Source organism: Rhinolophus ferrumequinum, chromosome 7, assembly GCF_004115265.2.
Source record: "Rhinolophus ferrumequinum isolate MPI-CBG mRhiFer1 chromosome 7, mRhiFer1_v1.p, whole genome shotgun sequence".
NCBI classification, from domain to species: Eukaryota; Metazoa; Chordata; class Mammalia; order Chiroptera; family Rhinolophidae; genus Rhinolophus; species Rhinolophus ferrumequinum.
In genome coordinates this window covers 46,613,420-46,629,717 of record NC_046290.1, presented here as the reverse complement: position 1 = coordinate 46,629,717, position 16,298 = coordinate 46,613,420, and the positions used below count along the sequence as shown (strand labels likewise).

At 35.1% G+C, this 16,298-nt stretch overlaps 1 protein-coding gene across 1 annotated transcript; it reads right to left on the bottom strand.

The window, feature by feature from the left end:
• Window positions 1-497: 497 nt before the first annotated feature.
• On the bottom strand, window positions 498-16,247 carry UTP15 (UTP15 small subunit processome component). Its single transcript, XM_033110644.1, has 13 exons — window positions 16,069-16,247; window positions 12,494-12,666; window positions 11,252-11,344; window positions 10,967-11,151; window positions 9,657-9,835; window positions 8,939-9,064; window positions 6,918-7,053; window positions 5,161-5,245; window positions 4,136-4,285; window positions 3,330-3,431; window positions 2,486-2,619; window positions 2,250-2,308; window positions 498-1,774 (listed from the first exon to the last, which is right to left on the bottom strand). Exons 2-13 carry the CDS (start codon window positions 12,581-12,583, stop codon window positions 1,557-1,559), a joined length of 1,557 nt encoding a protein of 518 aa, XP_032966535.1. The 5' UTR covers window positions 12,584-12,666; window positions 16,069-16,247; the 3' UTR covers window positions 498-1,556.
• Window positions 16,248-16,298: the final 51 nt, after the last annotated feature.

Here is a 16,298-nt window from a genome sequence, read left to right as displayed (position 1 = left end):
TTTATTAGTGCATGAATTATCACATAATTATGAAGTTAATTTTTTTAAAAGCTTTTAAATATAAAATTTAAATAAATTAACTCTTCTCAACATGAAGACAGTTTCTGACTTGACTAATCTTATACATACTCAGGGAAGCAAACTCCTGGTTTCTTACAAGCCATGATGCTATGATTGCTTAAATCAATTCACGAAAGGGAAACTAGACCCCTTTTTTGAGCATATGCCCTTACCAGACCACAGAAATATTTTTTTTCTGCTTTAAAAAAAACATGAATTCACAGAACTAAAATTTTAAGAGATTCCCATAACAAAATCTTCCTTTAACCCTTCCTTTAAGTGTTCTACTAGCCCGAGGCCTATTTCCTTAGAGATAATTAACTACTTGAGATGGGACAGGATTGGGGGAAAGATGTGAGAGGTAGCAAGTGTGAAATCAGTGTGCTAGGGTCACCAGCCAGTGACTACCCATCAGGAATTGATACATCTCAGAAAACCAAGAAGAAAATAAGAATCTCTTTATTTAAAAATGTGATTTATGCTGAACTTTTTAAAAAATACAAATATTTTCCAAAGCAAGCTACTCTGGGCCTGAGTTTCTGAAACACAAGATGATTGGGAATAGAGAAAAAAATCTAAACAGACCCGAGAAAGCTTCTCAGAGGGGTAAGTACCTACAAGATAAGTTCTAAACATATGTATAAAAGGCTGAAAGACTATTTATTACAAGAGAAATGGCAAATTTTATCATTCCCATGACCTGAAGCAAGCTGAAAACTTGGAGGAAGGCTGTGTTTTGAAGGGAAGAAAGAGAAAAAAAAAAACACATGGTCCAATAATGTCTCTCTGTAGACCTTGTTCTGATACGGACAGTCAAGATTAAAAAAAGAAAAAGAAAACCTGGTGTGGCAAGCACAAGTTTTAGGTATCACATCTGCCTTATCACTTTCTGAATACATGTCTAACTAGTGTCAATTACTTCAAGTTGACCAGTGATTTGTCACACTTGGAACAGATACAGTCCTATTACCAGCCGAAGCAAAACATGTGACCTAGGATAAGTGATGATGTCCAAGAGAAGGGCAGCAAGCTCAGCGGGGGCCTGGAAATCTCAAGGGCACTGATCAAAGAAATCATTTTTGTTGCCATTTGTTACGTTGCTTTTTTTCCAGGATAGAAAAAATGAAGTCTTATTCCTTTGGCAGGATTCCCAGGTGAAACCCTCCCCAGAGTTCTGAATGCTGACCCAAATGTTGATACTGAGCTTTACTGTATTAAAATTAATACAGTACTCATCCAAGGTGGATGTGCACTATGACCAAGACACTTGAGATCTTCCAGCCAAAGACGCCACGGAATAACTCGAACTATTACATGGAAAACCATGTCTTAAAACAGGTACTTATTATCCAATCATTGTTACTCCAGTCTCTTCCATAAAACTGCTTCTGTAAATAGGTGTTTTTTTCATGTGCCAAAGAGATTCTCTCTCCAATAGTTAATAGAATCAAATCTGCCCCAGATTAGGAGTTCCAATGTGTTTTAGTAAGCAGGCACTAGGACTCTATCTTCTTGCTCTCTAGAAATCCATCAGAGGTATGCTGCAACACAGAAGTGCTTTCTTTCCTTGTCATGGTAGCAAAAAGCATATCCATCATCCCCAAGGTTTCTAGAAGTTCTCTTTGGTAATCAATCTCTTTTTCTACAAGTCCTTGAAGTAACAAAAACTTTTTATCTACTACAGGTGACTGACCAATCACAGGCTGATATATATCTAGAAAGAGAGAAAACACATTAATGAGAAATATCTTTCTAAAGAATAAATGAACAGCAATATTTAGGAAAAACATAAAAATATTAAATATAAAAACATTGACAAACCTGTACTTACAATTTATGATTTACAGAAAGTAAACAATCCATCTGAATAAATGTATTTCAAAAAAAATATTTCCAAAAAGTATAGCATGGAGGTTCTGACATTAAAAAAACAGTCGTGATCACTGTAGATGCTTAAGAAAGAAAATTTTTTAATTACTCTAGTCCCAACAATTCAAAGTCAAACCACTGTAGACATTTTATTCCACTTAAAAATGCATCGATTTACTGTTGTTTGTTTTCTCCATAAAAATCTGTACTAGAGAACTGATAAAAACAAGATATTTTGATTTGATTTCCAAATTTGATTTCATATTTTGACATCTCACTTTTGCAAGAATGCTAGGATTTTTCAAGTTTTAAGTACTTACCAATAATTATTTCAGCAGCATTGATCAAAACAGAAGCAAATCTTGGCTGAGACAGATTCCTACAAAGCAAAAATTGTTTACTGAAACTTGCAAACTTGTTTTTACAAATTTTAATAGATTTACTGAGTTGTTCCATCAGTTCTTTACAAAGATCAAACTAAAAGTAAATGTCTCTCATTTGGAGACAAAGGATTTCAGATGCAAAAAGATGTGTGTTTCATGGACATAAAACATACCTTATCAAAAAATTAAGAACACGACTGATTTCCTTTTCATCCCGACCCGCAAGGGCATTTGCCAGGACTCCTCTTCGATTTAGCTCCTTTATGATGGAAACTGTAATCTCAGGTGTCTTTATTGTACAACTGGGCTAGAAAAATTTTCAGCAGCAACATGAGCAGACAAGACAGCACAAGAAAAAAATCAGTCTTGGAACTTACTAACAATTACCAAATCTACATAGGTTTTTATCTTCAGTTTTGAGTCAAGGTAATGCACAAGGCAAATAATATAAATGATTCTTTTAAAAATACACTCCTTGTAGGTTCATCAATTGTAACAAATGTACCACACTTGTGTGTGGGAGGCAGAGGGTATGTGGGAAATCTCTACAACTTCCCCTCAATTTTGCTGTGAACCTAAAACTACTCTAAAAAATAAAATCTTAATGAAAAATATGTATTTTAGTCTAGTACTAGACTAATCGGGGGGGATCACTGCATAAATTATATAAATGTCTAACCACTATGCTGTATACCTGAAACTAATGTAAAGTAATATTGAATGTCAACTATAATTGAAACATTTTTTTAATAATTTATTAAAACAAAAATAAATTAGATTCTTCAGTATCAGGACATTATGCTAATAAAAGCATTAAATTATGTTCATACATATATGTTTTAGTGTAATTTAATCAGAAATATAAATCTTTTAATTTGTGCAATAGTGTCTATTTTGAATGTAAAAATCCAATCGAATAAATGTGAAAAATCGAAAAAAAAATATATATGTATTTTAAACACACACACACACATACACACACACACAGACACACACACACACTCACTCCTCACTCACCTCAAGGACCCTGTCAAGTGCTTTGGAGATCCGGAAATTCTTCAGATCCCTGTCATATAATTCTAGATGTTTTTTTGACGGCCTATTGATCAAAATGTCATCCTGCATTGAAAAGTAAATTTACAGAGAAAAATCAACATCTGTATGGAGTTTCCTTCAAAATAAACTTTTTCATAATGGTATTTTTTTGTATCAGGGTACTCTTGAAATATTCATGAATAATGGTCATATGCCCATAATATAGATTAAATGAAAACGGAATAATTTGCCACATCAATGTGTTCTTACCCTGATTTTAACTTATAATACACAGACAATACCTGAATTCTGAACAAACATTACTCATTTCAATTCTCTTTACATGTTAGGCAATGTGATTTAGTAGAAAGAAAAACAAGAATCAGAGAAATTGTGACCTAGTCAACAATTCTGGTTACCAGTAATAAAATTCTGGATCAATGACAACTTTCTATCTCCATCCTCTCAGATGCCAAATGGGGACATCATTGACTCTACTGCTTTTCCGGGTCGATTAGAAGATCTAATGAGACAGCATGTGAAAGACACTGTCTTGAATGTGGTCGAGTACTACAACACTGTTATGATTCAGGGTATGAAAGTCATCCTTATTCCCCATTACTTTAGTAATGCCCCCTATCTAGCAATCTGGAAATAAATCTGAGGTAGAGAACAGAAAAATAAAGTTCAATGCCATGTAAACTATACTTTCCAGTAATGTGCAGGAAAGGAGTTGGCTACTCTGAGAAATTTCACCTTTAAAAAATATATAAGAAATATATAAATACCCGTTGTTTCATGTAATTTTTTCCTTTAATAAAAGTTCGATATGCAGGCCTTCTTCTTCTGGGAAGAGAATCCTTCTTTGCTTCAGATTTCCGATGTTTAACACTCAGTATTCCATTGGTCATTCCTATAACTATTGTCTCATCTTCATGCTAACAGCAATTAGAAAAATAAGTTAGTCTATTCCTAACTTATAATTTATCTTACTTTTTCTACAAAATACCATTTATAACAAGTCTGTTGCTTATCTACACTTTCACCAAGAGTTCCATTTAGATGTAGACACTCTGCCTAACAATAATCTACGCAAAAAGTTAGAGCAAAATGGTATTTTCCTCCAGGATACCACTATACTGACTGAACTTATTATACCTATTACAAATTATCACTGGCAGGTTTTATAATAATACACAGTTAATGACATCTTGGGAAACTCTAAAATCAATTTTCTGCATCCTCTTACTAGAAAAAGGATTATGTGGTGGCATGATTTTCTACAACCTGCTAAGAAAACATTGGTAATAAGATTTTCCTCTTCAATTGAGATTTTTATATGATGTATTCAAATATCTTGCTCCTCAACAGCTTATGAAACTTGACAGTGGACACTGCAGAAAGAGCAGTCAACAATGAAAAGGAGATACTTCATTTTGTTGCCCCCTTTTCTCACCCCCCACCAGTTTTTTTCCTCAGAAAGCCAAATTGACTTAACCCTTGAGTTAAGCGTTTTGAAGAGAGATTTATCAACTTCCCAGGTCCTGCCCTTAGAATTAACAATGCCTGTACTTGGTTTCACAAAGCTCTGTACTTGGTTTGAAGCTATGCAGTTAGCAGGACCAAAATGTGAACACATGCTAACTTACTGAAAAAAGTCATGTATTTTAGCAATTGTCTTAACTCAATTCTTTCATGTGGCAAGAAGAAAATAAAACTTATTCAAATACAAAGATAAGCCCTAATATTTCATTTTAGTGTCATTTAACAGGCAAGGTAAGTGAAAGCTTTAAAAGAAGCTAAAAGTACTTACTGCAAGTCCAAGACTCAAAATTGAAGCTGCATAATCAAAACTGTGAACGACTTTGTAGGAAGTTGTGCTATATACTTTCACCTTCCTAACAAAAAAGAAAGCTTTGTCACGAATCATTTTGGAAATGAGTATAAAATGCAAATTTTGTTTTTTGAAAATTAAATATACAAAATATCAAAATTTACACAATGAGGAAAACCAATGGTTAGTGATATTAATTACAAACTAATTCATCACTGAAATCTCTCTTTTAAAAATGAACTATTTATTAGCACTAAGCAAATGTTTTCATAAAGATTTTGATGAGCCACCAGAAGGATAGAACATATGAAACACAGTTGCCTGAAGATAAAACTTGAGTTAAATGAAAAGTATCAATGAAAAGACATTGGAAGTCAAAAGAACAGGTTTCTCAACCTCAGCGTTAGTGAAATTCTGGTCTGGATAATTCTTTGTTGGGGGCTGTTCTACGCCTTGTAGGCTGTTTAGCAGCAGCCCTGGCCTCTACAAACCATATGCCAGGAGCACTCCACCCCAAAGTTGAGACAACAACCAAAATGTCTCCAGTTCCTGCCAAATGTCCCCTGGGGGACAAAAAAAAAAGTCACTCTGAGTTGAGAACTACTGCAAATAGAGCTAATTTACACTTAGCTTTATTATTATTTTTTTTTACACTTAGCTTTTGAGACACATCTACAAATCAAGTCCCAAATTGCCTACTAACACCATTGCAGAAAATGTGCTATACATTTACATAACAAATTCCTTTGTATTAGAAATATATGTAGCTTTAAAATGTATATACTTTTTAATAAACAGGTTGAAAAACAAGCCTTTACCTAACAGGGGTAAAAAGGAAATATGGAAATAAAATGACCAAAAACAGATGAATATAAGTAAATTCTAGAACTGTGACATAGTTCTAGCCATATGTGGCTACTGAGCACTTGAAATGTGGCTAATGAAAATGAAGAACTGAATTTTTCATTTTACTTAATTTTAATTAACTTAAATTTAAATTTTAAAATGGAGGCAGTCTAAAAATATTTTCCTGTTAAACACAAGTATATTTCACTTTATTCATTGTAAAATATTATTGTATCATAGGGCATGTATTAGATGCTTAAATTGTTTCTTGTTTCTCATTACTAATATTTACATTGATTACATATTGAAATAATATTTTAGATACATTGGACTAAAGTCAATTTTATCTAGTTATATTAATTTTACCTACTTCTTTTTCCTTTTTAATGTGGCTACTAAAACATTTTAAATGACATACATTGTAGCTCACATCATATTTCTATTGGACAGCACTGTTCCAGAACTAATGGACTACTAATACCTATTTAAAATAGTAATTGGACCACATTAAAAAGTTTACATGAAGTTTTAAATTTTAAGGAATATAAGCTAAAATATATACATATACATAAATATTTCAAAATGTACAAATATACAATAATGATTTTATAAGAAATTATAGAATATAGATTATTTTAAAAGATTAATGTTTGAATGGTTGAATAAAATTCCTTAAGTATGTAAGTTAAAGCAATAAACTATATCAAGGGAGAAAATAAGTTTGCTATATGTAAATAAAAGGCCAAAACTATTTTCAACTCAACAGATATTTTTCATGGAAATCATTTGGAAGAATATTTATTTTATCACAAATACTGCAGACATAACTCATTTGCTTAAGCAGTAAACACCTGCACACTAATAATGATGAAGAAAATTAAAATGCTAACCTATCTAGTGAACCAGAGAGTAACCTCTGTCCAGAGCTGCTCAGGCATAAACATGTCACAGTTTTATGATGATTTTTCAAAGACACTAGCAACTGTCCTCCTTTTAGCATGTCCCAGACTTTAACATAACGACCTCCTGTGAAAAGAAATAACCATTAGTCTGATATTTTGCCTATAGATTCAAAATTTTTTAGATTTAAAAAGCATTCTTCACTGGACCTTCCACAGCCTGGAGGTTAAGTGAGGGATTCCAGAGGCAGACTGCTTGGTTTCAACGCTGACTCTACCATTTATTGGGTATGTAATTCGTAACAGCTGCTACCTCACAGAACTGTTACAACAATTCAATAATTTCGTATTTGTCAAGTACACAGAACTGCCCAGGGAAATAAAAAGTACAGCCAAAAATTATTTTAAGAAAATTATAATAAAATCATTCTTCAAAAGAAATTTTGTATAACCATGGAAATAAATAATGTAGATTTCATTTCCTAAAAATTTTGTGACTCCCAACAAAACTGAAAAGCTTCCCTGTAACTTTTTTTTTATTCTAAGAGTTGGAAGGATCCTTTAAGGCAATTTAATCCAATGGTTTAAAAAGAATTTTTAATATACCATCTTTTCTTCCAAAGAAATATTAAGCAGAAGTCTAATAGGTAAAGTAGAAAAAGATGTTGGAGAAGGGAGCAAATTTCTTACCTATCCCTGACTGGGAAATAGGGCCTGGAAGTCAATTCACAGTCCCAGTATCCCCTCATGTGGCAGTTCATGAGAGAGATCAGTTTGAAACCAATAATCCTGCCCAACCTCTCATTTTCAAGTTCTACAAAAGTCAAGGGATTGCCCAAGGTCACACAATGAGCTAGTGACACAGTGGAGATTAGCATAGAGCTATCTTATTCTCCCTGTTCATCTTGAACTTATTTCCATTTCTCAAAATAACAGCAAGAAAAACTGATACATCTGACAATGTTATCAACTTATTTTGAAATCAAATAGGTACTGGGGAAAAGAATATAAAACAAGATTAATTTCAGGGTTAAGCAAAAAAAAAATGGCTACAGAGCCATATATATGTGTGTGTGTATATATATATATATATATATATATATATGCTATAAATTATTCACACTACCTATGTATTCTTCTAATGTCAACACATTAATTTTGACTTGAGAAATGAAAACTGCCCATTTATTTCTTCATTGCAATTTTGAAAATACACTGTGATCAACCTAACAAAAAAACACCTTAGTTCCAACGAGATGAAAACTGTATCAAGGCCCCTTCGGACCTCACATTATTTCCTCCTCCAGCACTATGAGCTATTTGCTGGGTAAGGCCATTTCAATCAAGAGTCACATGATTCTAGACCTGAAAGGAACTGTGTTTTCAAAAGCTGCTGCGGATCTCTTAGCAGTAAGAAAAACAGGAGGAGTACGACTTTGATTTCTAGGTTAGGGACACAAAGCATGCTCTCAAATTCTAGGATTGCAGATCTGTCACTGACCACCTTGTCTTGGACAAATTAATTAAAACTTGTATTTATTCCCTTAGTTGCAAAACAGGGAGAAAACTTCCTTGTAGGTTCATCTAGGGCAGGGGTGTCCAAACTGCGGCCCGCGGGCCAACTGCAGCCCGCAATCCATTTGTTATTGGCCCTCAGCAAATTCCAAAAATATATTTAGTTTACTTAAATAAACCAGGTGAAGCAATACATACTTCACCTCGAGTGAGTGGCCCGGCTGTTTGTGTATTTTACCGCATATGGTCCTTGGTGAAAAACATTGAAAACAGTTTGGACACCCCTGAGCTAGGGCATCAGAGATAATATAAATAGGCCTGGCTCACATGAGGTACTCAATAAATGATAACGGCCTGCCTGTCCCATTAATCAATAGTTTGAAGAAAAACCTAGGTAGGTAATTCAAATGCATACAGATAAGTTATAAAAAGTAACTGATAAATTATCAAGATTCAAGACCAACAATCCTGACGAAAGGAATTTTTAAAAGAAATACCTGCTGATACCAGAAGACCTCCAGAGGGGAAAAGCAGGACACTCTCCACTGGCTGTCCATGCTCAACAGAGATAACGCTCTTGTTTGTTCGTGTATCAAACATCTTCACAGTATGATCGTATGACCCTACAATGTCAATTTTCATATTATGTTGAGTTTTACTACTCAATACAACAAAAACTATAGATGTGTATGTGTGTGCATGTGTATATGTGTATTCCAACATAAATTTTAAAAGGAGAAAAGCTTAGATGAAATTTTTAACAAGACACACATGTATATTCATAAAGATACAACAGCTCCAAAGTCTGGTGTCACTGACTATTTCTGGAGAAGCGCTACATTATAGTACACAGAATCTCAAACTATTCCTATCTTCAGGCTTCTGTCACTATTGAATCATCTGGGAATCTTTGCACAAGCACCCACCAAGACTGTCTTTCTTTCTTAGCTGCTGGAGGTTCTAAAATCAGAGTATTAAACCCATTAGAGTTCTTACAGTCTTGTGTTTTCAAGGCAGCCTGATGTTTCCAAGCACATTTGCAGGATAGTAAAAACAATCACCAAAAGAAGAAAAAGAAAACAACTGGATAAACAGAAACATGTTTCTTTATAAAATTTTTTTAAACTCTATATCCCAAAAGAGTCCCAAAGCACGTTAAAGTCAACACAATAAAAATGTCAACTTTAGGAGGGAAAAAAAAAAGAGTGTACCAACCTGTTACAAAGAGATCTGGGTTCAGTTTGCTGGCGCATCCACATCTCACATAATCAGAATGTTCTTTAAATGTGAGAATTTCTTTGGAGTTTGGAATATCCCATAATTTCACTGTATAATCATCAGCCCCAGAGACCACATGATATTTGTCAGCTGTAAAATCTACTGTATGAACTGCTCTGAAAGATCAAGAATCAGTATGTTAAAAAATTGTATTTCTGGCACCTTCTAACATAAAACACTCCTTTTCCCCAAATACCAAAAATGCAGCTCAGTTTTAGGGAGTAATTACAGGGAAATCATGAGAGGAAAAAAAACCTTTAAACAGGTATTTGTCTTCAAGCCAATTTAAAAATTTAAATATCATTATGGAGTTAATAAGTATTAAATAATAACCTTAAAATTGTATTTTCTAGTATGTTAACAATTCTACTTAGTTGCTCAATGAAAGTAAATATTCTAAATGTTGGTGCACAGATACTTTAATTTAAAACATTTCAAAGTGGATAGTTCTTTAGAAAGTCTAAAATCTGCCACTACTTAGGATCATGTTAAATGAATTGCTGTCATATTTTAAATGTTTCACTGACAGGGTAAAACCATCCTGAAAATACATTATAAAAAACACTTTTGAGATTTTAAATCAATAGCAAATTTGAGCCATGACATCGGTAATCCCAAAACAAAGTTATAATGTCAAATTGCCCTGGTCATTCAATTCATCAAGGGGCAAAATTCTAAATCCAAGAAGAAAGAAAATCCACCTTCCAACGTGACCTCCAGATGAAAACCTCTAATTACAGTCCAGGCCTATAGAGTTCTCATTAATAGCTGTAAGGCTGCCTTCAGAACAGTGGTTTATAACCCCAGCCGGGTCACAGAACTCATTGAGAAGTTAATGAACGCTATATGGTAGTATCTCCCTACATAAACGTACATTTCCTAAAATGGCACACACAATTCTAGGGAATACATGAGCCCCATCAAACTGACCACAGTACTGAACCATGGTCTAGAACAAGCAGGAAATAAAGCACATAATCTTCTACAACTGCTCTGTTTTTCAGTCAAAGACGAGAAAACTAACAGTACTTACAAAACAAAACAAAAAAAGAACACATGAAAACCAACTGTCTGTATTTATATGGTGGCAGATAAGACTTACAGTGGTGATCATTTCCCAATATATACAGACAGTTGGTTTTTATGTGGTTTTTATGTGATATTTTCCCAAATGCCCAATCACTATGCTGTACACCTGAAACTAATATAGTGATGTTAATTATACCTCCATTAAGAAAGTCTCTTACTTAGTATGGCCTTCAAACAGCCTGAGGGGAGCCCTCCCACTTATGTCAAAAAGCTGAACTCCTCCATCTTCACTGCCAGCCACAAGCAGTCTACCATCCTGCCGAAAAGTAGCACAGTACGCTGTATCTTTAAATCGAGAAAAGGTTTTTATAGGTTCTTGGGAGTATCGGCCATAAATGTGAATCTACAACAAGACAAAAAAACATAGTACGTCACCAGATGGCTCGAGATCAGTAGTAAACATAAACTATACAAAAGAAAAATAAATTTAATGTTATATTTACCCTTGAAGAAGCTGTGACAGCGTAATTATAAGGAGGCTGAGGAGAAAAGTCTACTTTTGACACTGCACCAAACTCCTTGATCTGAACAGGAGTCTTAGTAAAAAAATAAAAAGAGTATTAACAGATTTAAAACGGGTAATACCTATTTAAGCATTATATAATTTCTTACTGACCATTTCTTTTTGTCTTAGTAACATTAGGTTGTATTTAACACAGAAGTATGAAGAGAACAAAAAGGTCCAAATCCCATCACCCAGACTATCCTATCCCTGTTGCCATTAACGTAAGTAAGTATATGATTGGAAAGCCACCCCACTCTTTCTCTCCAGGTGTGGAGTTTTCTGTGATTGTTACTGGGAAAAAAATAAAAGCTATGCCTATACCAGCATACATTTAACAACCTATTTTTTAAACTGACACAAAGGTCATACCATACAGGTTGTTCTGAACAAGTTTTCTCATGAGCAATAGATTTATCATCCATTTAGGATACTTCATTAATTTACCAGTCCAGTACTAATGGACAGAGGTTTCTTCCAAGATTTCTAAAATTACAAATAATACTTCAATGAACATTTTTATACATATCGTAGCAAATCTTGAGGAGTATACTCATTAAGTTCCAACCTGTGGAACTTACAACGCCAAAAAGCATTTTTATCGTGATAGATAATGCCAAATTGCCCTTGAGAAAGTTTGTATCAACTTCCGTCCCTCAAGTAGTAGAGATGATCAAAATTTTTCATTTTTGCCAATATAACAGATAAAAAACAGTATCCAGATTACTGATTTAATTTCCATTGCTTCAATTATGAATGAAGCTGAGGCCATTCATTTTAATATATTTATTGTCCATTTACATTTTTCCATTAACCTCCCAATCCCAATCTTTTTCCATTTTTCTATTTAGTTGTTCATCTTTTTTAAAAAGTCATTTGTAAGCCTTTATAGTCTAGAAGAATTTTGCATCACTTTCTCCTTAGATTAAGATATGCAAAAAAAATTTTTTTGCACATGAGATTCAATTTCTGAAATTTAATTCATTTGGCATTAAGTGTGTATGCTAGACACTTGTATGTTTAAACTGATTAAGCAGCATGGACTTTTATATAAAATTCCAAGAAAAAATATCAGCTATCAAATTTTCTACCCAAACTATAAGCTTCTGATTATTTTTAGTTATTATTTTTCTAGCGTATTCAATGTGTAACACATGCTGGAGAAAATGGTATAAATACTTACTTTATAGTTGTTCCAGTACAGGGTATCTTGGGTGATTTTTTCACCAAGTATAGGATATGCCTGAATAGCTACAGGCTTATACCCAGCCATAATTTCATATATTTGGACTGTTATCCAAAAGTAAGTCGTTTGAAACTGATGTTAGAAATAATTACAGTGACTCTGCCTTCTGTCTGAAAAAGAAAATATTTTATACACGTTATTCATAAAATATATATAGTTATGGTTTTCACTCTGCGTCCTTTCAAAAGGCTGTGTAGTAGTTTACAGATCAGTGACCAATAAACCATTTAATTATAACACAGAAGAGACAATCTCAAAGAAGCAGGAAGACTAAAGGCAGGGCTACCATATTGTATCATATACTCAGCTATACACAGAGGCTATACACAAATGTTCTCACACCTAACTGACCAATTTACAACGCCTGGGAATAAATCTGGCTTAGCAACCCAGTAGCAAAAGCAGAGAGAAGCACAATGGCTTAGGATGTTCACTGATTGAAGGTGATACTGCAAATACAAAAGTTTCCTGAAACTAAAGAGGACATTTAATCTTTAAAAACATAGTCGAGGGACCTGACTTCCTGAAAACCTAAAAATGCCAAGAAGGAGGGAAAATAAAGCTAATATTCTAATGCAGAAGCTTAAAATTAAATTTAAAAGCTTAAAATTAAATTAAGAGCTATGATATAGAAGCTTAAAATTAAGTTAATTTTAAAAGATTTAAACAATAACAAAACCATAAAACAATTCTGAAATTAAATTCTAAATAAAAGTGAAATAGGATAAAAATGAATTAAAACTTTTAACTGACATGTAATTAGGCCAAAATGTCTTTCCAGAACTATTCAATTGCAAAAAAGATTCAATTTTATCAGATGAGTGATCCCAGTGGCGCAACTCATCACCTATCCCGGAAAGCCTGAAAATAGTGTATCAGTAACACCAAATAGGTGCAACATATTTAAAAGGCTGTTTCGATGAAATATGCTAATCAGTGATTAAAAGGAGAAAAACCTTTCTGTTCATTTAAGTACCTACAACATGAAGGCCACTGTCCTAGGCACTACGGATACAGTGAGTGAAAGGTATGGCCTGTGCCTTCACATACTCCAATATTCTCCATTTCAACTGGTGATTGGCACCAGCTAGGAATCTGGAATCAGCCTTGACTTGTCCTTTCTCTTCACTTCTAATATCCAAACAGTTAAAAGATCTGCTGCTCTTACCTCCCAAATCTTTCTAAACTTCATCATGTCCAATCCACCTACCGTGTTTCCCCAAAAATAAGGCCTAGCTGGAGCATCAGCTCTAATGCGTCTTTTGGAGCAAAAATTAATATAAGACCTGGTCTTATATTATGTAAAACCCAGTCTATATTACATTATACTCAGTATTATATTATATTATATTATAAGACCGGGTCTTATATAATATTACAAATTATATAAGACCCAGTCTTATATTATATTAAAATAATACCGGGTCTTATATTAATTTTTGCTCCAAAAGACGTATTAGAGCTGATGGTCCGGCTAGGTCTTATTTTCGGGGAAGCACGGTAGTCCCACTGCCCTAATTCAGATCTTCTCATCTACTGAAATAGTGCAATATAAGGTCTCCCTGACTCCCTCATCCATCTTCCAAATACCCATCAGAGTTATGTAACTACAGTGCAAACCTGCTACAAAGCCCAACAATGCCCAGAAAAGAAGGTCCAAGCTCCTTAACATGGCATGTAAGGCTCTCTGTGATCCAGCCCTTAACTTTCCAGCTTCACCTCTTGTATTCCCTTACCACACCATGCTCTTTCTTATCTCAATGTCTTTGCTCATTTGTGCTTTCTGCCATGAATGACCTCTTTCTGCCTACTTCCTATTTATCATTTAAAGCTCAACTCAAAGATCACATCCCCCAGGAAACCTTTTCTGACCTCCTACACCGGGTCAGGGGCCTGTCTCCTATAACCCTACTTGACTGCAGATTTCTGCCAATGCATATAACCACTTGGCATTGTAATGTTCTCTTTTTCCATTAAACTGAACATTTCCTGTCCGGAAAACTTCTTTTAAAAGTGCTCGAAGAATGTTTGTGGAAGGAAAGGAAGCATTGTGCTGGGTTCTATGGGAAAACACAAAACTAACATCACAAACATCTATAATATGAACATTGCTAAAGAACAGGAGTCCACAAACTTTGTAAAGGGCCAGATGATAAATATTTTAGGCTTTGCAGGCCAACAGGCAAAATAAAGGATATTATGTAGTTATATAGCAAGAAAGAGAATTTCCAATTTTTTACTAATGAAACCCCTAAAATAGTTATGAGTACAATTTTTTTATTTATGAATGAAAATAATATGATTTTTTTGGAGAAGGATAGCACTTCACTTATTTCATGTTTAAAATTAGTGTTTACTGGCACCCAGTCGGGACCCCCTCTCGTTCTTAAAGAGAGCTGCTCCTCTTTACTTTTAATAAACTATCCTCTTTTGCAAAAAAATAAACATAGAAAATTAGTGTTTACTATAATCAAAGAGACTGCAAATGTTCATCTGTAAAAATGATTCTTGGCTCACTGGCTACCCAAAAACAGGCACCAGGCCAGATCTAGCCTGTAGGGCTTTGCCCTTAGTTATGCAAAGGAGCACATAACTGTGCCTTGAGAGAAATGGGGGGGGGGGGGCAAAAAAATGTGTATAAGTGGACACTTTGGTCAAGGTTGCTCAAGCAGTAAGTCACAGTAATCAAAGTGTCTGGACACTGATGGTAACCACTTTGAGCACCTCTTGTAATTGCAGAAGTCAAACGTGACTTGTATTCATCTTTTGTTCTCAGTATATATTGAGTACTACAATTTTATTCGTTTTCCTTTCTTAAAATATGTATACATTTTTTGGCTCCCTCTATAAAGTTTTAGAAGGAAGTGAGGAGCAGAAGTAGTGGTTTGCCAGGAGAACAGCATTGGAGGCGGAGGAGGGGAAGCACAACACAGCACAAGCGCGTGGAGGCAAGAAGTGATGTGAAAAGGAAAAGGAAAACATGATGGGGAAGAGGTCAGAGCCTGAGAAACTGGGACTAAATGAATAACAGGTACTACTATACAATGCAGAATATCAAATGTATTCTGTAAGTAACGTACAGTACTGGGAGCTCAGAAGGGAATTTTAATTCTAACTGGGCAGCTCCCAGAAAGATTCAAAGTGTGCATTTCGGGTGGCTTTAAAGTGCCTTATTAAAACAGACTGACCACTAAGATGGGCGCAAAGGCGGGGCCAGGGGAGGGAGCTTTCGAAACTGAGGGGACCTCATAAGCACAGACAGAGATGCAAATTTACCCATTACCTTGCAGGGGTGCGGATTACTCCGGGGACTAGTAACAGTGGACTGAACGAGAGAATGTGATCGTTAAGCAGGAAAATCTAGGTAGAAAGGAAATTGCGGGGATCCCGTGCGGCTGGTCCAGGAGTTTAGCCATTCTGCGAAGACTGTGACGCCCCAGAGAAGCATACGAGATACCAAGGAAGGCCCGACGTGAGTCTCGGCTACCCCGCTGGGAGCCGCCTTCACCTACCTCCGCTGGGCCCCGAGGGTGCGCCGAGACACCCCAGCTCCAAGGAGAATCTCTTCAACTCCGCCAGCTTCCAGGCTGGACTGTCCAGGATCACTTCAGGACGATCACGTGGAACCTCCTGGGCGCCGCGGAGACACACCGCGAATAGAATGACCGTGGACGTCGCACAGAGATAACGTAACGGCGCAGGCGCACGAGAGCTTCGCAGCCCTGGTGTCGCAGGGGCGGGT